Source organism: Falco cherrug, chromosome 2 (genome assembly GCF_023634085.1).
Source record: "Falco cherrug isolate bFalChe1 chromosome 2, bFalChe1.pri, whole genome shotgun sequence".
NCBI lineage: Eukaryota > Metazoa > Chordata > Aves > Falconiformes > Falconidae > Falco > Falco cherrug.
In genome coordinates, this window is record NC_073698.1 from 10,176,135 (window position 1) to 10,198,297 (window position 22,163).

The window sequence follows — 22,163 nt, forward strand, 5'->3', positions numbered from 1 at the left end:
TCATCCTGGAATGAGAAAGTGCCTGAAATTACTCTCCATAGCATTGTATCATGCTTGAAGTTACCCACAAAGCAAGGTCTGTGACAGGGATCTACAGCCAGCATTTGAGAAGGAAAGGTTAACAATATTAAAGATTGGACTCATCCTCTCAAAAGCAGACTTGTACCAAAACTAGTCTATCCTCAGCTTTTTTTAAGTCAAAGGAGAGTTACAAGTATTTCTACAGCATGATTCATCTCACCCTGAAGTAGAATCCTGCCCATAAAGCACAGTAAACCATCAGCCTAAAGATAAACTAGAAAAATCCCAAAGCTACCACTTCTTCTGAGCACCTTACCTTCAAAACTGGAATCCCAGGAACTAAGAAATGTGAATTAAGAATTCAGAAACTAAAAGCCATAAAGCATTACGTCAAAAAGAATGACAGTTTTTAAGCATAGTCTCTGGTCACCCTAAAAGCCAAGTGTTTGGGTTTAAACAAAGTCAGGGCAATCACCAAGCACAAAGCTAAGTAAGTGCTGGTTTAGAGTCAGAAAATAAACATCTCAACCAGCTTTCATGGATGTAAATGGCAAAACCATGGATTTTTATAGTTCAGGATCTTTTACAGGATCATATCCTAATGGTAAAGAACAAGCCAATTTTTTAAATAATTAATTGGGATTTTAGACTCTTCAGCAACAAAGAGACAATTTCAAATCTTAACTTTTTATAAACTTCTCAATATCCTCTTGTTGAAAAGTCTGATACATCCCAAATCACCCCTCAGTTTTACGAACTGTAGGAAAAATCCTGGTCCCACAATCAATGGAAGTTTTGTCATGGACTGCATAAGAAACATAATTTCACCCTTTCATGGACAGGTTACAATTAAAAACAGCTGCAATAAAACCCGTGCATATTCTTTCTGTTGCCTGCTTCTTCTCTTCTTCTTTCTTAATCTTATTTGATATGCAGTGTGCAATCAGTCTCCCCTCTGATTATATATCAAATACTTCCAATCCAATTGCATTATAGAACTTGATTCAGCTTCCCACACTGTCAGTCAAGCCACAGGTCACCTTTTACATCCAGTTCTTCAATTCTCTTCTCCATCAAACTGCAAACGTGAAATCACTCACAACCTGGCCCCAATTCATCAGTGCATTTTTAGCGTTCCCTCTCCTCCCTGTCCGTACCTCTCTTTACCTCTACCACCTTGAACACTTGTTCCTCCCCCTGTCAGCCTCACACCCTTATACAAGGAGGTTCTTTCCTGGACTGATGTGAAAAGGCGCTATAAATCCTTCAAACTCCTTATTCCTTCTTTTCATTGTGTTAAAAAAAATCAGCCGATAAACTAGTTCTGGACTAGTTTAGGAAAAGACCATTTTTTGCCTATTTGCACCACTCCCAGTGCAGCAAAATCTTGGTCCCTGCCTGGGCACTTCTTCAGCACAAATAATAAATGTTAGTTACCAGTTGTTAGGATTGGGGGTGATCTGAGTATTTTTAAATTTAAGATGACTGAGAATCACTGCTTTTTGCAGCATTGTGCTCAAACTTTCAAAAATGCAGGATTTTCACGGCTGTCAGAGGGTAAAAGGAGTTCCACCTTGCAGGTCCTCTGCGCAGCTAGAGATCTCAAGGTGTTCCCAGAAGCCAGGACAATACTTGATGGGGCCTCTGCACTGGTTCTCTACCCCAAGTCCTTCTCCTTTATCCAAGATATAAAATATAATTCTTAGCTGTTCGTTCTGATTATCCCTCCACACCTTCAACTCCCTCCTCTGTCAGTTACCCTCTTTTAAGCCTCCACCACTGAACCTATTTCCAGTTAGCAGTTAACTTACGTGTCTATTTCTATGATTTCACTTTCCCACTTCCTCTACTCTCAATTAATCTAAATGTTCCCTAGGGCTTCTGGAAAGCACTTCACGGGTTGCTAATTCTAACAAACGTATCAGGATTGACAGATCTAGAACCCCACTCATTGCTGTCCTTTGGATAGTTCCCATTGGACCTTGCCCTAAGTGCTACCAAGTTGGGATTTTTGTGTTTAATCTAAATAAAGGTGAAAGACAGCTGACATCAGGAAGGACCTTTACCTGCTTGTGAAAGCATTTGCACCTCGGGATTGTGCCTACCTCTCCATACCCAAACATTGCTCCCTTCTAAATTCCTGCACCAAAAATGTCTTTGCTTATGTATTTTTTATGAGTGCTGAAGCCTGATTCCTGTGTAACAGTTTAGATTGCTCTTATGTCAAACCAACCCTTAAATAAACCAGCTGAAGCAAGGAGACCGCTTTTTTGTTCTCTTTCTTTTTTTAGGAATTGGATCATTTAGGAATTTGGGTTTAATATTATGCAGAATCTCTGTTTGAAACTAATGATTTTCCACTGACTCATCTGTACAACAACTTTGAAGATGCTGTTCATCCTACTACAGGGCTTACATAACTCCTCCATCCTGACTACTGGATAAGCAAACCCAGGTTACATTAACACAAACAACACATCTCAACCTAGCTGACATACAACACACGGAGCATGCAAACACAGGATCAAAATGTTTTGTCTCCAGAACGATGATGAGAAGCAGCAAACTTTCTCACTCTTTCACAACCTACTTACCAGTAGCAAAAAGCAGTTTCCTCGGGTCCTGAACAACAGGCAAAAACAAACAAACAAACAAACAAACAAAAAAAAAAATACATGATTTTATATCTATATGAATAATGTAATAGTAATAAGTAGCTCATAAAGCTCACACGCTCGAAGGCATAAGCAATCCCTATATCTGGATGCAGGGATGGATTTGGTAGTTGGTAACAGTTTACACTGACTGCAATTCAACATGAACAAAACCTTTAGACTTTGCATTCCCCCGGGGAAGACAATTCTGATCTGTTATGAAAAACTAGGATCCAGATAATTTTACAGATGATTATTTTTTTGAAAGCTTAATTTTACTCAGTTACCTCATACCTTTGGGAGGTCAGAAGGCAGCAGAAGAAAGAGAGATTTTTAATTTAAATGAAAGACAAGCAGTGAGCATTTTCTGCCAGTTAGATCACCCAGTGGACTCTAGTGAAGCAGGACTGGACACAAAGGAGCTGCCAATATAAAAACAGATGTTCCTGTGTCCTTCACCACACATGAAAGGAAGAGGGGATATGTCAGCCTCACAGGAAACTGCTTCCCACCTCCCGAGCCCTACACCTTGTGACATTGTCTTCACTGGGGATAATTTAAAAAAAAAACAACTTGCAGTAAATGCAGTGAGGGGAGGTGAGCAATCTTCATACAGGTCAGGCAAAATGAAGTGTCCCTCTCCTTGACCTTGTCTGCATCCAGATGTGTGATACCCACATACAGAAGATGACAGTAGCATCCAGACTGCCCACCACAATTAAAAAAAACAGGTTTAAGTGGAATTGAAGCACAAAGGTTCAAGAGCTACCTAAAATCTGGGAAGTTTTGATCCTAGAGTTAGTAAAAACTTGTTATTATTGCCATTTGCTATTGCAAAATTCCTAAGGCTGCTTACTACAGGCTGCCACGCACGCCCTGGCCCATTCTTGCCTGAGGCAAGCTCCTGCTAATGTTCCTGAGGAAGTTAAGTCTTTCAGACCACTCCTAACACATGCAGACACTAGAGTTCAGCCCAGACCATCAGCACAATAGCTGGTGTTGGCATGTTTGTCTGCCATAGATAGCTTGGTGATTAGATCATTCACCCAGGGAGTGGAAGACCTTGGTTGTTGGTCCTTATGCGCCTGGGCTGAGTCAAGCTTTCCTTTTTCCAGGAAAGGATGCAGATGGGATAGGGTCATCCTAAATCTTTCCTAATGAAGCTGGTAGAAAAGAAATGCAGACTTGAGACTAGAATGAATATAAACAAGAGAGAACTTGATTGTAGCCCAAAGAAGAAGGAGTCCCGGACTCTGGTCTTACTCCTGAAATCTGCAAATATCTCTCCAGTGCCAAATACACAAGGAAGCACCTGGAGAGGGGTCCAGGACTCTGATGTGCCTGCAAGATATCTGCGCCACGGTCAGAGGAGTCATGCAAATGAAGTATTTCATAAGTAAAAATCAGCTTCCAGTGCAGTTTATGCAGATAACTAATTCCACTCTTAGCATATATATACTGCAGTTTCTATCGCAGTTTAAAAATGCAAAATCAATCTCAAATCTCACTGTCCCCAAATCCCCAGTACACATCACATAGCACTATATTCTAAATAGTGAAAATGCAAAATGTATTTTCCCAAATGGCAGCAGAAGTGTCTGAACCAGGCCCATCCAAGGAACAGAGAGACGCAGAAGAGAAGCAGGAGAACAAGGTGCAAGGTGAAAGGACGACCGTATTCTCCACCTCATAATCCAACAGGACTGAATCCTGCTGGCTTGAACAGAAAGTGCTTAATACATGCTTTGTTCAGAGAAAGAAGTAAAATCCACAGCAATCCACATGATGGTGAGTTTTCAGTGCACAAAACAGCTGCACTGTATAGATTGCACAATGGATCATACAACTGAACTGAATATACAAATAATCATATATTTAAATTATATCCTCAAAAGTAAAATATGAAAGGACAGCTGGCTCACCTCACCGCGATAGTTTGCTGCATTTAGCGCCAGAAACTCTTCATTGTATTTCTCAGAGAAGTTAAGAGCATTCACCAGATGAGCAGCAACATGTAAGACTAAAAAAAAGAGAGTAAAGCTGAGATCCGTAAACAAGAGGTAGACGTCATCCTGAAGTAAAGAAAACTGGCTACCCAGATGCCAAGCTGTAATCACATCACCTGTATGAGATGCATCAGGGACTAAGGAATTCTTTTTCTGAAGTAAATCAGGTTATAGATATTCATGGCAGAACATTGTATGTATTTTAGTATTTATTAACACTACAGCAATCATTTCCATACTGCAATGCTTCAGCTGGGAGACAACATTCCAAGGTGTCCATTCAAGAATATTTCTTCTTCACCAAATTGGTGATTGCTATTTGTCTCTACTGCTCCCTGTTCTGCAAGTAAGCCTGTAGCACCCTGCTTCTTTGCTCAAATTGCTCAGGCACAGTAAGGGATCACTTGTAATGTCAGATTTTGAACTTATCTCATATACCTGTCCTTTTAGAAAGTGGAATTTTAAGGAAAGGTTTGGCATTAGAATGTAAGCACATGTGTTTAAAGGAAAAATAAACAAAAACCCACACACATCTGAGAAAGTATCCACGATTTAAGATGCAGAAGCACAGAGCAAGACTACCTCCAAATGTACTGTACAAGAAAAACCACAAACTACTGCTTCGATATGTTTCCAAAACAAGCTACTGCTCAGCAGAGTGAGATCTCACCTGAAAAGACGCATATTGTAACCCCGCACGTCACATGGAAAGTTTTACTTTTATCTAGCAGCCTTCTGGTTTTCCTGCTGGCAACCTATTAAGAGAATAATTTAAGCAATCGCTCTTCTAAAACAAAGCAAATGAAAAAAAAGATAACAGCAACTGAGCTGATGTAATAGCAGCTCTAGCTTTTACTAGGTTTAACACCCTTGCAAGCGAAGTACCTAAATTTAAAAACTACAGGATTATGTCAATGAACAAGTTTTGTGGTCTTAATGAAGAAATTACAGTTGGGTCTGTATTACATAGATGTCAAGAGCACATAAAGTAATGTCCCTCCTGGCCTTAAAATTTAGGAGTTCCAGCACTAATAGTTGTAGGTATCACTGGCTCTTTAGTGAGCAGGATCAGAGGGAAAGATCTATTTGCATACATATATGTGTACATCTATTTCCATACATTTGCATACACACATGCATCAAATCTCATAGGTACTGTCACATGATGAACAGAACTCACAGGTTCGATCTGCAACCATCTAGAAAACACAGATGTTCCTCAAAGCTTTACTTATATTTCTGTATAAGCAACGGGCGAATCACAAACAAGCTAAACTATTTACTGAATACTGGTACAGAAAAGAAACCCTCTTAGCTTTGCCAGAACGTTTTTTCTCCCATGATAACGAATGTATCCCATTGGGTATTTTTATTTAAAGTCCTGCCACCTCTAGCAGGACATTTTTGGTCACGCAGAGACAAAGTTCTTTTTGCTCTATTGGATTCTACCAGGAAGCAGTAGAGAGGACACAGACATCTTTTATATTAGAGTTGGGAAGGAAGGAGGAGACTACATCTGGTTACAGTCCCACCGCAACGTCCTGTCCTTCAAAAATGCGTTGAAGAAACCTTCCTCACAACAGGTCCAAGGAAACTAATTCCAACCAAGGCATTGCCTTCAAAGGAGTCATGAATCTAGGCTGAACTCCCGATACTTGCACCATGCAGGCACATACTGTATAATAAACAGGGATATAACAGGGTTTTTCTGTTATTTTTAGACTAAACAGAGACTAGGGCCCTCTCCTTCTCAACTGCTGCGCTTTGACAACAGTTCTTACCTTCTGAGATCCTCGCAGGAAGGCCAGGAGAACACGGCACATTGGCAGAAGGACCAGGCAGCAGTTGAAATTGAGGACAGATGCTGAAGCTCTGCTAACACACAATCCTAGCTGAACAAATATAGCAAGAGTTAGATTACAGGGAGAAAAGACACTCTAATGATTCAGGTGTCAGTATTCAACCTCCTTTTCTTTGCTGTCAAACTAAGCAGTTCCCATGCTCTCTTAACTTCAGGCCTTCATGATGTTTTACATGTACTGGAAAAACCACTGTACACACAGCTTGCTAGCCTGTTCTCCAAGGGAAACGGCTCTCACCTTTGCATCAAAAATTATTCAATATTAAATCTGTCAGCAATAATGCCAGCAAATGACACCTTTCTACCGAAAGAACCAACATCCTCATTAGTGATCAAAGCCACAGAGAACAAAGTATCAGAGACAACGGTAAGTGTCCACCAAGAAACTACGCAAAAGCTTCAACAGACATAATTAAATAAGAAAGAGGGATAAATACTGTAAAGACACTAGACAGCCACTCAGGTGAAGTGTAATGATTTTCTAGTAAACAAGCCAGAAAAGGATGTTAAAAAAATTATACTGATTCAATCACATTGAAATGATAATATTGTTTCAAGGGCTTTTACAGAACTGCACGGAACTCCTCACCCATTCACACTATGCAGTGCCATATTTTGACCTAAAGAAAAGTAGCTTTTCTTCAGTTAAATACTCAGTAGCTGAGAACTATAACGAAATCTAATTTCATTAACGCTTTTACTGGTATATTTGGAACTTACATAATTAGAACAAAAACACTTGTCAAATAAATGAACAAAGCACACATTAATGTCATAACCCTGTATTTTCAAATCTTATTATATTCTCTCATTCATTTATGATTTTTTTAAAAGTTAGCAAAATGCCATTGTTCTCCTAGTTATTAGGCTGAATTACCATTTTACTAGCTTACATAAAGGAGGCTTTTAGACTGTCAACAGATTTCTAGAAGGATATTTCTTACAATGTTCTCTGAAGCCCAAGTTTTTAAACTCCTGAAAAAAATAATAAAAAAAATTATAATACTATAAGATAACTCAAATACTGCAGAGCTATATGAATTATTTGAACAGGTACAAATTATCTAATATAAATTAATGAAGATTTATTACTTTTTCAAAATGATACTTTAGGTCAAAAACAGAATATTTGTTATTTCTCAGTCAAAAAAAACCTTCAACAGTGCAACACATATTCATAGCTTATCAAGAAAGCTATGGAGAGAAACAAAGGGTTTATTTATTTATTTATTTGGAAACATTTTTTTTACCAAAATTATTAGAAAGGCCTTGTAGTTTCACGAAAGCCTTGTAGTTTCACAATCTGTAACTGTTATTAGTTGTTTTTACAGACGTATCTACATGTCACAGAAATGGATGAATATATAAACTAGTAAAAATAAAGTAAACAAAATAATTGAACTTCAGCATGTCTAGCAAGTTCACAAGCACAACAGCGTGACACGAGCTTCTAAGTACTATAAAACTTCAAAACTGCCAGTTCTCACAGTAACACCCACCTTCTCTGCAGTACATCTGGGCTCAAAACCAGAAGGCAAACAGAAGGTAAAGATGTTCAATATACCTGAAGCATCAAGCCCTCCCCCTAAACCCCGTTCCTCTTCTGCCTGCTTTACATTACTTACTTAGACCTGAGTGCCAGGGGCCTCCTCACCAGACATCACCAGCTGCCACAGAACAAAGGTGCCACAAGGGCACCTTCTCTCACAAGCTGCCCGGGCAATTACCCGACAAAATGCGCTCTAACTTGTCCCCTGCCATGTAAATGTGGGATCCCTGGCAAACATCCTTCGAGCAGACCTCACAAAAGGGAGGGACACTTACAACACAGGCATCTCTAACCTACCCAATTACAGAAAACAAGAGTGGAATGAACCACATCACTTAGTTCTTTCCCACCCTCCAGACCTCCTCCACTACTTCTTCTAAGGCACTGCTAGTTTTTTTTCCTTACATAAAACCTCCCTTGCTTCCATTTCAGCTGTTACCCCACACTCTGTTCACAAGCACTATAAGGGATTATTCTTGCTACTTCTCCCTCACAAGTCATGTTCTTCCGACATTGGATCGTGCTCTCCTCCTCGCTCCAGACTCTCACAATTGGTCCAGAGCCCAAGTGCGAAGACTACAACTGAGCACCAGCTACAATGGACACAACCTCAGCAACTCAGCTGCGACCTTACTGACAGCTGATGTCACTTTCCACTTCAAAGTATTATTAAAAAACACGTATGTCAACAACCAAAATAGGTATTTCTCTATCTATCCTTGTCCACAGTAGCTTAAAGTTACTTCAGAACATCATAAATATTGTTGGGCTATCGGATAAAATGGCAATACCCTTAGATTAATGGATTTAATGGCAAGTAAAATGTCTCTGTAATGTGCCATTTGAATATACAAGACCGTCTCTATTTTCATTAATTATTATTCCTCGAAAGGGAAGCTAAAAATTAGCTATACACCTCATAAAAGCAGTAACTTCAAAAACATAATCATTAAACACATCTAAGCATTTTTATTACAGCTTGCTGATTTGCTACAGTATTTCATTGATTAAATGAGCATGACTTGAAAAACCCAAGAATTATCTACAATTAATGTTACACAAAACCCACAAGTAAATTGAATCAGTTTTGTAGCTCTTGACTAACACCCAACAGCTGAAAGAAATTCCAATACAATTAATAAGCAATCCAAAAACATGATGTATCATTACTTTCTCAAGAATTTATGTTGTCTTTGAGTTTAAACATAAACCAGGCATGATATCAGTTACCCAAGAATTCCTTTATCAGAACAACTATTCTTCCTACAAAACTTGAATAAAGCAGTCTAGTTTCGAAGAGTCTAGAACAGAATTAATTCTACACTGTATGGTATTAAATAAATGAAATAATTTGTGGTAAGAAATAAGTAAAATGCCAAGCAATTCAACTGGTACAAAAAATACAAAACAGTGATAATGAGCAGAAGCAGCTACCCTACTAACCTTTCATTGTGTTTTTCCATGCCACTATTTAACAAATAGTAAATATTCATTCATAATGCAATTGCTACTGAAGAATGCCCTTACATTAATTCTAATTCCGTTTTATCAGCATCTGCACAAAGGGAAAAAAAAATAACCAGAGAGAGAAAGAGCAGGAAACAACTTCTTCAAATATGGAGTGCACTTCGAGGAAAATGCAATTGAAATATTTCCACCAATGATTCATTTAAGATTTTATACTGAAGAAATCAATTTGGGCAATGTTTGCTGCAAGAAGTCCATGACCAGTTTGAAAACAATGGTAAAGCAATACATTTAGCAATGCTTAGAATCATAATTCATGCACGACCCAGAAGAATAACAGAGTACTAAGTTCACTCTTAACATATATGCAAAGGCTAAAAATATCCCCATGAAACTAATCCTTTCCAAATGGTTTTCAAGTGGTCTCTTTCTTGACTTCCTCACATTGCCTGGGTGGCATAGTAACAAATGAACACAGTGTATTGTTGGATTTTTAAACAATAGTACAATAAAAGATGATTTTTGCTCCAAGGCAACTCACTGGTTCTAGAAGGGAATATATATTCTTATTAAGTAGCTAAGAAATGAGAAAAATATAGTCCTCTTTTCTTCATAAGACTATTATTGTTTTCAGGGGGAAAAAAAAAAAACCACAACGTGTTATTTCATGTTAGTAGCACATGAAACTTCTGTAGAATCAGAGAGGAAAAAACACCCCCAAAATCTCTGCTGGACACTCTCTTCTATCCACTTCTGCTGCTATCAAATCTGAGCACCTGCCAACCCCCTTCTATGCTCTGCCTACCCAGTACCACACACGCTGTTATCACATTTCATGGAGGGGCAAAGAGGCATAGAAAAGCTAAAGGATTAATCAAATTCACAGAGGAAATCTGTGGCAGGGATAGCAGGGAACCGGTCTCATTACAAACCTGGACCCTAAAAAGTAGTGTAGATTTTCCCTCCAGACAAGTACAAAGCAACCAACATATTTTCCTTCTCCAAAGCAGCAGGAAAGGGTTCCAGAGCTACAGCGGGAATGTAAGTTCTCCAGCTATCCCTGTCGGATGCACAGTTCCACAGAAATCAGGATGGACTCCTGGTGCTCATACAACGTGCAAAGTAGGGCAGAGGAGCAAAAAGTCAGTTCTCATGAGATGTTTTGTGTGTTGCTGGCAGCAAAGCAGGGGAAATTAGCTTCTCTGTAGTTAGGTAAATTACTTCAGTATTTCGTTGAGGGCTCGTAACTTATTGTGTACTACAAAATTCACCACAGTTCATCAGTTATAAATACAGAGATGAACGTTACCTGCAACTGCTGTGCACAGAAATCTAATATTCTACATATGGCTCCAAAACATACGGGACAGCAGAATGCAGGAACGCTTCAATAAATACTGTTCTACCTCATCTTTTAAGCCCATCCGGTAGGAAAAAAACTGGAATACCATAAATACTTGCACACCTAAGTGATGTGAACCTGTTTCTCAAAACCTCCCCACCTACAAGCAAGAATCCTAAGCAGGTCATGGCGCAGTAGAGACACCACACTTGATGCTCTCTCTGGAGGCCTTTCCTTAAACTTCTTCAATCTTCCATGGTTCAGGGCAACTTGAAAGGTTGTGGGAAGACTCATAAGCCACATGCTGCCCTGTAGACACAGGTCACAGACCACCTCCTCAAATCAGTACTGGAGCAGCTTAACATATTTTTGTAGTGGGACAAACCGTGCCACACAGTGTGCATCCTTTTGACCTGACTTCCTTTTCTTCATAGAGTACTCATTGTTTTGAGCAACAGAGCACAGATAATCTAAGATGAAGGCCAGATCTCAATTGTACAGATAGTAATTATGCCCCCTAGGCCTGCCAAATCTTTCTGGGAATATATATCTTTAAAAAAATAATAAAAAAAAAAACCACAACAAACCAAAAACCACAAGCAAACCCTGAAGGAGCTGAACGGAAGGAAAATGCAAGGGTAGCATTGACGCATGTGAAAACTTCTACAAAAGTTTGACTTGATTTTCTTCCTGAAGATGGAAGGTTTCAAGGCAGGACTCTGTAAATCCCAACCTCATGTACTGCAACCCTTTAAAAATTAAGACTCAATGGTGTGATATTTATGAATCATGTTTGACAAAGTATATTAAGTATTATGAAAAAAACACGACAAACCCCAGCAATTCTCTACAAGAGGATTTATCAGCAGCCCAATTCTCTATGCTAATTCAACATCAGTCTTCTGCTTCAATATATGAATCACAAGTTGGGTATGATATTACAGAAAGGGAGAAACAACAAGTTTTAGCTCTTTCATGAGGTGCTGGGTATCTTCCCTGCACTACTGAGAATCAATATTCTCACTGGTCACTTGAAACTCACCAAAGAGGCATTCCTTGAAGGTTTTCCCTCTCTTTCTGTCCACATAGTCATGTCATGTTCTCATTTTATACACAGTGCCTTTGTGTTAGGTGTACTTTCCTTTTGCTTAAATCAATCACTCAGTCTGAAGAACGCAACGATCTTAACCTGGAATTCAATATTAGCTTCCAACTTCTTGATAATCTCCAAAGCATATTCACTTAAAAGGTTTCAGACCAAATGTTCTTCTTTGTTAATCTACTAACAGTTAATTTAATCTGTTAGAATCCTGACCCCAGGAAATGCAATTTTAAAAAATACTTTTGTCAGTGTTTCTGAGATACAGGTTTCATTTTGTACCACACAGAACGATACTTGCACAGACTGGAAGGAAACTGAAGTTATCTTCCAGATTTGAGTGTTCCAGAGCATCCTTCTGTAACAACATCACAAAGTGTCAGTATTTTACATATTAACTAGCAACAAGAGCTTGAATGGTTAATCCTGCAAGATGCAGCATGACCTAACCTTCACAAACTTGGTCATGAACCAAGGGATTAAGGGTACCCAAGTCCCCCCAAGAGATTCACAACACAGTGCAACTCATGGCCAGATCAGGAAGTTGTTTATTGTCACATCTGAGTCACAGTTACACAGAAGTGATGCAATGTCTGCTATTAAGGGCTTCCTTTATGCTGAATTATTTCCCCTTATCACAACACAGTAGGCAATATGGTCTGTAAAACCAGTCTTCTGCAGTGTAATGCAGCTATTTTTATTTTAAGACCTGCCATTGTTGGACTACCATGGGAAGCATGCAATAATACATAATATAATTAATAACATGCCAAAGAAACATTTTGGCTGCAATTCAGTTCTGCTCTACACAGAGTATTATGCCGTGATCATCTTTAGAACAAGGAGCAATGACAACAAGAAGACACTTTTTAACACAAGCCTACATGATACGGTAGTAAAAATTTCAGTTAATCTTTTCAGATGTACCTCTACTAATTGAGCCTCCAGTACGGACAGTTTCACAAGAACTTCTCAGAGGTGGAAGTTCTCCCATAATTAGTAATAACATAGATGTCCTCCACAGGATTACAGCCATTTGAGCTAGAAAGAAAGGAAGAAAGGGAGAGAGAGAGAGGGAGAGAGGGGGAGAGGAAGCGAGGGAGGGAGGGAGGGAAGGAGGGAGGAAGGAAGGAAGGAAGGAAGCAAGGAAGCAAGGAAGGAAGGAAGAGAAAAGACAGAGAGAAAAAAAAAGGAAGGAAGAGAGAAACACAGAGACAGAGAGAAAGAAAGTGAAAAAGACAGAAAGAGAAAGGAAAAGAAAGAGAGAAAGAAAGAAAAAGAGCAAGAAAGAAAGAAAAAGAAAAAGAGAAAGAAAGAAAGAAAGAAAACGAACAAGAAAGAAAGAGAAAGGAACAAAACAGAAGAGCTATATGGTGCAAAGCCTTAGATCTTCATTGGCTTATAACTGACAACAAGCTCAGTGATGCTGAACTGTAGGCTGTCCAGGAAGGCCAAAAGGTTGAAGGAAAAACAGTTTTGGCACACCAAAAACCTAGAACGAGGTAAAGCGAATGCAAGGAGAGATTTACTTGCAAATTCAAGGGGACTATCAAGGTAAGGTCTTGTGGATTAACACCCTCAGTCTTCATTAGGGGATCTTGCACATAGGTATAGATATGTATAGCTTCCATAGCAACATAAATCTAATATTAGACATTTTTGCTACATGTAACACTCTAAAGAGCAGATCCCAAATTGCCTGGTTACAAGACAATTAAATAGCAAAACCATGCTGAATTAAGGAAAATAAAGGGTCAAGATACACAACTCCCTCCAATGCTTATTTGTGTGGGAAGCAGACGGCAGTGCGGTTGTGTAAGGATCAATGAAAGCAAAATTTGGCCTCAATTAGTAAAATCTCTATCATTACTAGCCAGAAGAGATATGCAACTTACTGGAACATCTGGAACATATTCCAAGTAGTGAATAAAGATGACATAATACTGATGCACAGTACTGCACCGTAAGCAGCAACTCTATAGATAAGTGAGGCAGCACTTCTTTTCAGTCCCATTTCCAGTTATTCAATCTTTTCCCAAAGAGATCCTTCTGAGAATGCATTTTCTTCATTTTGGTCTGAAACCCAGTTTATCTCTTGCATTAGCATCCATGTGACTGCATTAATTTGCGCAGGGACTAGAGAAGGAATAGGGAAAGAGAGACCTTTTATGCTGTGACAAAATGAGCCCGGTGCTCTTTCTGTTCATTGGGAACTCAAGCAACAAGAAACAGGTATTTCATTTAATGCTTTTAAAAGCAAGATTTGAGTTCTATAATAAGGCCGGTACTGAATTTCGGACTGAATTTCTCAGTAAGACACAAGCAAGTTTGTTGAAAAAAATACACCCAAGCTAATCTGAAGAGAGAAATCTTGAAGTCTACAAAGAAATTAATCACCTGTACAATTTCTCTGACCGAGCAGACACAAATCCTCCAACAATGAATATTTTGGAGTCACATCACCTGATTTATGAATCTTCCTTTCTGTTAATTCATGCCTACTACATCTTCTAGTATCTGTCATGAACATAAAGATGAGAATATTCCTTTTATAAGAAATTCATGCCTGTTCGGTGTTTCCAAGGCTTATCTTCTTCTTGCAATGCAACGCCACAATTTAACATTCATTAAATGTTATTTTGAGACTTGATGATCTTAAAGGTCTTTTCCAACTTAAATGATTCTATGATTCTAAATTATGAAAAACTAAGATTTTTTATCTGAATTATGTTGCTGAACCAGTGGCAATGAATGCATTCATGCAGTAAGAGTATGATTGTAGTGTTACAAGCAATTAAGTATCTAAACGGATGGTTCATCAAGGCAAAAGTACTGGGAAGTGGTTTACATCCACTAGGTTCTGGTTGACCTTACACCACAAGAATCGTATAATCACAGAATTATTCTGGCTGGAATGGACCTTGGGATGTCTCTGTTCCAACCTCCTGCTCTAAACAGGTTCAACACCAAACTCAGACTAAGTTTGCTCAGGGTTTTGCTCAATTACTTTTTGAAAATCTCCAGGAATGGAGATTCCACAGTGAAGAGTTTGTAGTCTCATCAGCAAGACTCAAACTGAGCAAAGCAGTGACATTTGACACAACATAAATTTACCCACTAAATTTTATAGCATAGAATAGGCTAATTAACCTCCTCCTAGCACATCAGTACCTTTGACTTGTTTATTCTCTTTGTACTTCCAGGACACCACCATGGTCTTAGTGTCTTTTTACAGTTACAGCATTAAGGATCAGAAAGATTGTCATTGAAAGAGTGAGCGGCAGTTGGGAACCTAAATAATTTTAAAATCCTGTGCTTAGTATCTTGCTTAACATTACAGTGGATGCAATTGGAAAAGCATAAAATTGAGCCTCCTTCTTCTCTAGAAGGCTGGAGGAAGGTGAACCACCTCAGTGACCACTGAATGAGAGACTAACCTCATTCTTTCTCCTTCTTCACATCAGAAAGAAAATACATGGCATGAGAACACGGCAATATTGAATATATGCAGGCTATTCAGCCCAAGATCTTATTTCATATCACAATCTGATTTCACACAGCAATTCTTCTTGTTCTCCATCCTGTTACTCAGTAAACAATAAAATTACCTGTGTAAATCTTTCAGTGCTGCAAGTACAGTTCTTAAGAGAATTTTCGGCTATCATAGCATACAAAGAGAGAAAAAAAACCTCCTTAGCAGACCTCACTAATAAAAAGAGAATGTTTTTTTATCGGAAAAATGCCATTCCTTCTTGCCATTTTTTGTTAACTTGCTGGAAAAAGGAATCAATTATCATGCAAGCACCTGTAAAATTGTTAAGACTAAAAAAAATAATCAACTGTTGAATTATAAATGAAGAATTTTAATCTAAATCTCAAAATCTTCAAACATCAAGAAATGGCACACAGAGACTCTGCAAGCCACTCACCCACATACAGAACAGCGAGGAGACTGGCTGCGCCGACGGGCCACGGACCAGTGGCTACACAAACCAGTACAGAAGAGGAGCAAAAATCCCCATGGAAGGTAACAGCAGCTCTAGCATGGATATGCTTACTTTGTTTCCTGAGGAAACTAAAATTGGGTTCAGCTTTCCCAACCCCTGCAAAATAATCTGTACATGTGTATAAATATACACATATACAAATATACTATAGAGAAGGGAGAAAGCTAACTTGGGGGTATAGGGATGATATTTAGGCAAACTGTAAAAAGTGAATTGCAAGAATGTTTTACAGTCTTTAATATTTTCAAACTTTTGAAATTAGTTTCAGAACTTTGACCAAAAGTATCCTTAAGACTTAGCTCTTCACTTGCCACCTCATTGTAGAAAGTCTTTAAACTTCTTTGGTATTTCACAGTTGCAAACACAGCTAGACAAACTCAAACACATGGCTTTCTGGTCCTCGTCTCCTGATCAGCACAAGGAATCTGTTGCTTGAATAATCTCACAGGTTCTAGACACACATTGTATTATTTTGTATGTGACTTTCATTTTGAAGTGTAAGAACACCCCAGACAATGAGCTGGCAGAAGGCAGATGAGTCTTCTGAATTGAGAGGAATTTTGCTGATTGATACCAGCTGACAATCTGGCCAAACATGTTGACCAAGAACATTTGCTTTATGAACAACCCACTTGCTCTGTCAGGAACAAACAGTTTTCAAATGGATGCACTGGGCTACAAAGCCATTAGAGATTATGGTATAATTAAAAATGGTTTCATGCTTTTTCCTGCCATCATCGTGAACAATTTAAGTATTTTCATTCCCTTCTTTTTGCACTACCTTTGCTAAGATTCATTTCTTGAACACATCTGAGTCAGCCATAAAAAGAAAAGAAAAAAACCCACCTGTACCAGGTCAAAAGTTTATGGAACTGGCTGGCTATGGCAATGATATCAGTCATATAAAAGAATATATCCTGGATCTACCAAAGATAAAACTCAGAGGCTCTACAACAGGTTAGGCTGTGCATCATCTGTGCTTTAACCCCATGTCAACTTCCCATTGGAATCCATTCCTGAGTAAGACACAGTGTTACAAAGCATCATGTTATTCACCTACTTTTTCCTGGGTTCTCAAATTCTGAGCAACCCTAAAACATCCTCCAGAAAGCCGTTAAGCCTTAATCTATCCCTTTGCACAGAAATCATTTCAAACAACTGCAATGGCATAGCTCTGGGTAACTTCACAAGACAGACCAGTATCTCACTTCCCCAAATTATCTTTCTGGGTCCTTCTGGTAGTGCTGGATGCTACCCTTGCTAAATCAAAACAGCCAAATCTTCATCAAACCATTCATATTGTAAAAATTTGTTATTAGAAAACAAAACTGAAACTACATAGATTACAATGATTTACACAGAATGGAGGACCTGTGAGGGTGACAAAGATTGAAAAGAACTAAGAATTATCAAAGGAATTCCTTCAGCAAATACGTATCACAAAAACGAGGTTAGAAAGAATTTGCCACCACAAGCCCATAAGCTTGGCTAACATTTTTATGACAAAAAAGTTGAGCTCCAGTCATCTGTTGAGCATGTTTCTGTTCCTGTGAGCCTGCAAGCAGCTGGGAACACCGGGAGGGAGGAGAGCAGAGGAGGGGGAAGGATAGCTGTCCCACACTTGACTGGCTCCTTTTTCTTCTCAACACTGTTCACTTTCTACTCCTAAACAACTGTCAACCCTATCCCAGTAATTTCCGACTTGATCCTTCCCCACTTTGCAGAGTTAACAGGCAGTTTGTGTCATCCCTGATTAGCAAATGCGTTCTGCCCCCCCCCATCTCCCAGCATCCCAGTTTCCAGGGCAAAAAGTACTGTCTGGGTCACTCACCCCTAACATCTGATGCAGATAATAATACTGCAGCCCTTGATTATAGAGCAGAAAGGTTTTCCAGAAGAGCCATACATTGAGGAAGAGCCAGAAAACCTAAAATGAAACAGAAACAAGAGACTGTAAGTGAAAGTTACATGTGCAAACTTTTCAGTGGTAATTTCTTTCATTCATAAAACCCACATGCCTGCAGTTTCATAAACATGTAAATGGAACGGGGAAACAAACTCAAAGCGTGGAACGTTTTAATGTATTAAAAGCAACAGCCTCTATGGGAGAGATTTTCACTTTCACTGAACTTCACGAAACTTTACCTTTGTGACCCAAGAGGGCTGAGAGCTGGGCAACCCTCTGCATGGGAAACGCTACCCCAAATCTGCAGTTAGGTACCGCGGTTAAGGACTCAAAGAATGAAAACCAGCAACAAAGAGACAAAGACAAAGGCAGGAAGAACTTGACCTCCAAGAAGCCGCATCTTCTCCCCCAAACTTTCCCGCAGAGGCTCCAACAAAGAGCGGAGGCCGGCAGAGCGCGTGCCGAGCCGCAGCAGGACACGGCCGCCTGCCCCGTCCCCGGGCCACGGCACGGACGGGTACCGGGGCCAGCCGCACCGCGGGGCGCGCATCCCAGCCACCGCGGCCGCGCATCCCTGCCCGCGCCCCCCCGCGGCTCCTCGGTGCCCCCGCCGGGCCAGCACCCCCGCGCCCCCCTCCCCAGCCTTCCCCGCAGGTCAGCCCCGCCGCCGGGACCCCCCCCTTTCCCCGCCGGGGCAGCCCCCTCACCAGAAAGAGGTGTTTGCTCCCCTCGTTGGCCAGCCAGCTCCTCCAGGACAGAGCCATGGTGCCGGACGCCTGCGGGGCAGGACCCGCGGGGGTGGGGGGGCGGCCGAGCCCTCCTTTTCAGCTGGGCTGAGCCGGTCCTCCCCTCTCCCCACCCCTCACCCCCCGCCCTGTCTTCCGGCCGCCGGGGCGTTGCGCTCCGGCCCCGCCGCGCCGCGCTCCGGCCCCCCCCGGCCCCGCCGCGGCCACCGGGCGCTGCCCCTTTGTCTGCCGCCGGCCGCCCTTTGTGCGCGGCGCTGCCCCGGGGGCTCGGCTGGAGCCACCCCCGTGAGGGGCTCGGGATCGCCGGGGCCTCCGCCGCCGAGCGGTGCGGCCGGCTGCGCATCCCCCCCCCCGCCCGCGTCTTGCAAAGCGCGTTTGCCCACGGAGGGTCCCGTCCGTGGGGTTGCCCCGTGCCCCCCGCCCCGGCGGCAATGCGAGCAGGAGGAGTGGGGGAGCCGCCGTGCGCGCAACTGTGCTGCGATCCGGGGGCAAACAAAGAGGCTGTCCAAGGAACTACCGTCGGGGCTGTACGTGAGGTCCTCGAAAGCTGGGAAGGGCCAGGCGGGGATGTTCCGAGGTTGCTCCAGCCCCGTCAGGTGTCCCTGCGGGCAGGCGCCGGTGCCCAGTGTGCGGGCACGGCGGGTGCTACCGTACCGCAGGCACAGGGAAGGATGCTCTGGGCACCTCTGCATCCACCATGTCCCCACTCCCGATTGCTATGCTTTGCAACCAGGCTGCTTTTTGTTGCAGGCTTCGTGTTGGGTTTTTGGGTGGGTTTTTTTTGGAGGGGAAGTTGCCCCGGGTGCTGACTTTCATATTAAGGAATGGCTTTAACAACCCCCTTGTTGCTAGCAGCTTTTACATACAACACCCTCATGAGTCACCAGGGGAGCTTCCACTCCAACCCAGGCATCGTGGTACACAGGGCTGATCCTGGAGATAGCAGCAGCAATGATAACTGGCAGCAGAGCAAGGCTGTTTTTCCAGGAGTTGCCAAGTCCAAGGAGCAGTGCCGAGCAGTCTCATCCAATGCAGCTTGAGCTGGCTGTCTTTCTCTTACAACTTGAAAGTTGGCGTTTTTCTTGTTCCTCATGAGCCACGTACCAAGGGTCCGGAGAAAACTGGGATGAAGCTACGTACCATCTTTCTGCAGTTAAAGATGGAGGGAGTGTCTGACCCATATGTGGCCCTACACATAAAGAGTAGAAGTAGGGCATGGCTCCTGTGAAACTTGGTTGGGGTTATTGTGACTGCAGTGGGAGCCCTGTCTGAGAAAGTGGCAGGATTTCTGCAGTTGTATGACACGCCAGGTGAAGTTTTGGACCAGCAGGACAGAGGATTACAGCTATTTCATATCATCAAATGACATTAAAAGGAGAATAGTGAAAGGGAACATACATAGTTCAAATTTAGGACTCACCAGAACCATAGTTTCATGCCAAAGCAGCTCTAACAGCAGAAGAAATAGTACAGTTTATTTATCTTGTTTGCTATTTCCATTCACTTGCTCGTTTCTGTTGGATTGTAAAGAGAAATGGAAACTGCTTACAGAGAACCAGATGATGAAACTTCTCTAGACAGGCATGTCAAAGCTGGAATGACAGAAAATAAAACTTGTAGGATATGTCAGGCCTAATAATATGGGGCCTTGGCCAAAGCTGAAGCTGCAGCAAGCACAAACAAAACCAAAATAATTTGCCCGTGCCATATGCTATACTTCAAAATACCCTTAGAAATGTCTCTGAAAAATCAGCTTATGCAGGATTTTACTGCCCACTCACATGAAGCTGATGACTCATGAGCCAGAAACGGTACTTCACTGCCCACTTACCAAGTGCTGCAATGCATGTGGAGTATATGAGTCATGCTTCAGTCAACATTGGATCCTACATCATATCTAGGTACAGAGCAAGGAGTGTTTTTGTAGAAAACACCCCTTTTTCTTTCTCCCTGGAAACAACCAATACAAGTTTTTCTTCCTCAAAAAGGTTGAGTTTGCAGGTGGCTAAATCATGCCTTCCCAGGGATCTCTGGAAGTTTTCTATCTTCCTTCTTTGTTTTAAACCATTCCAGATGGTTTATATAAGCACGTGTTTAAAACTTATTGGTGAGAGGACTCAGAATGGCCATAGATGCTAGTTATAACCTGAATAATTAGAGAAATTATAACATGATCTCAACCATCATTTGAGAACCAGCTCATGTCTCCCCTGCTTTGTGAGCATCCATCCTCCAATTATGATGACCTCTGTGCTTTGTCCTACCAGCTGTTCAGAGCAATGTCAAGGCAGGCAGTCCCTCTAAAGAGACTGATCTGCTAAGGTTGCTTCTATTGCATCAGCAAAGTCATCCTGACCGCACACTTACCTTTGAAGTCTACTTCACGTCAGCATCCACTATGTTCAAATCTACTCTCCCAGAGCTTATTCAGGTACTTCACAACACTTGGCTGAGTGTTGTAGTTAATGTTACAGGTGTAGCTTAAAAGATATCTGGTACTGAAATTTTCCTCACATACCTGGGAGTGATCCAGAGTCAAATCACCTAAACTCCTAGCTGTCTCCCTCTCAGCATATCGTAATCATCCTGCAAGTTCCTGCAGTGACTGCACATATTGTGAGCACAACACTGTGTCCTTCCAGTCTGGGGAGTGATCCAGGCCCTTGATCTGCTCTGTTGCAATCTAGATTTAGGCAGATGGGCCCTTAAATTCTGCGTGCATCCCTAAGGGGATTGATCCAGCATGACTTCTTAGAGTATCAACCCTTAACACTGAGGTCTTGGGAAGAGAAGGAAATGTTGGCACCAATTTCATTACAGAGAATGGGAAAAGTGTGGTTTCTGCATAACAGCCAAGTATGATTAGAGCACTTGCCCAATAGTGGGAGAGCTGGACCTTTCTCAAAGAACTGCAGCCATTGTATTCACATCCCAGGAAAGTTTCCTAACCACTGCCTTTCACCGGGGTTGAAGAAGGAAACAATCTCCAAGTGAGCCACTGTGCAGCCAGGAATGCAAGAGAGAGGTCAAAGAAAATCAGAAAGGGATGCTGGCCAAGTGGCAGCAGCATGCATCTAAGGAATGCATCTTAGGTGGATGGAAAAGATCATCTAGGAAAAGGAGATTTTGGGATGCTAGTTCATTTTTTGTTTCCATTGGAAGAAAAAATGTGGAACAGATTTTGAATTCAGAATGTTCAGGAGAAAACTGCAATCACAGGAGAAACCAGAATCAGAAAGGTTTCCCCACAGATTAACTTCCTATGTTTCTTAGAACATTAGACTTAAGCTACATGTCATTTGCCTTTATCATTTTTCCTATAACTCTAGTGTGTAGTCACAACATTAGAGTAAAATGACAATCAAAATGTATGTCACTTAAGATCTGCGCCTTGTGAGTAATATCCTGTGTAATGGCATATGGTTTTTATGGCATTACATCTTGTGTCATTTTTTTCCTTTTTTGAAACTGGATCTTTACATTTGCTGCATACCACAAGATCAAC

The 22,163-nt window shown here is 41.2% G+C and overlaps 1 protein-coding gene across 1 annotated transcript in view; it reads right to left on the reverse strand.

Moving 5' to 3' along the window:
* The window catches only part of NOX4 (NADPH oxidase 4), a 117,446-nt gene extending 98,743 nt beyond the window's left edge, over positions 1–18,703 (reverse strand). The window contains exons 1-6 of the mRNA XM_055702820.1: positions 18,620–18,703; positions 17,838–17,933; positions 6,463–6,573; positions 5,352–5,436; positions 4,598–4,695; positions 2,616–2,643 (exon numbers count right to left, since the gene is read on the reverse strand). Of these exons, the coding sequence (XP_055558795.1) occupies positions 2,616–2,643; positions 4,598–4,695; positions 5,352–5,436; positions 6,463–6,573; positions 17,838–17,933; positions 18,620–18,676 (475 nt within the window). The 5' untranslated portion in view covers positions 18,677–18,703. The remainder of the gene's footprint in view (positions 1–2,615; positions 2,644–4,597; positions 4,696–5,351; positions 5,437–6,462; positions 6,574–17,837; positions 17,934–18,619) is intronic.
* Positions 18,704–22,163: the final 3,460 nt, after the last annotated feature.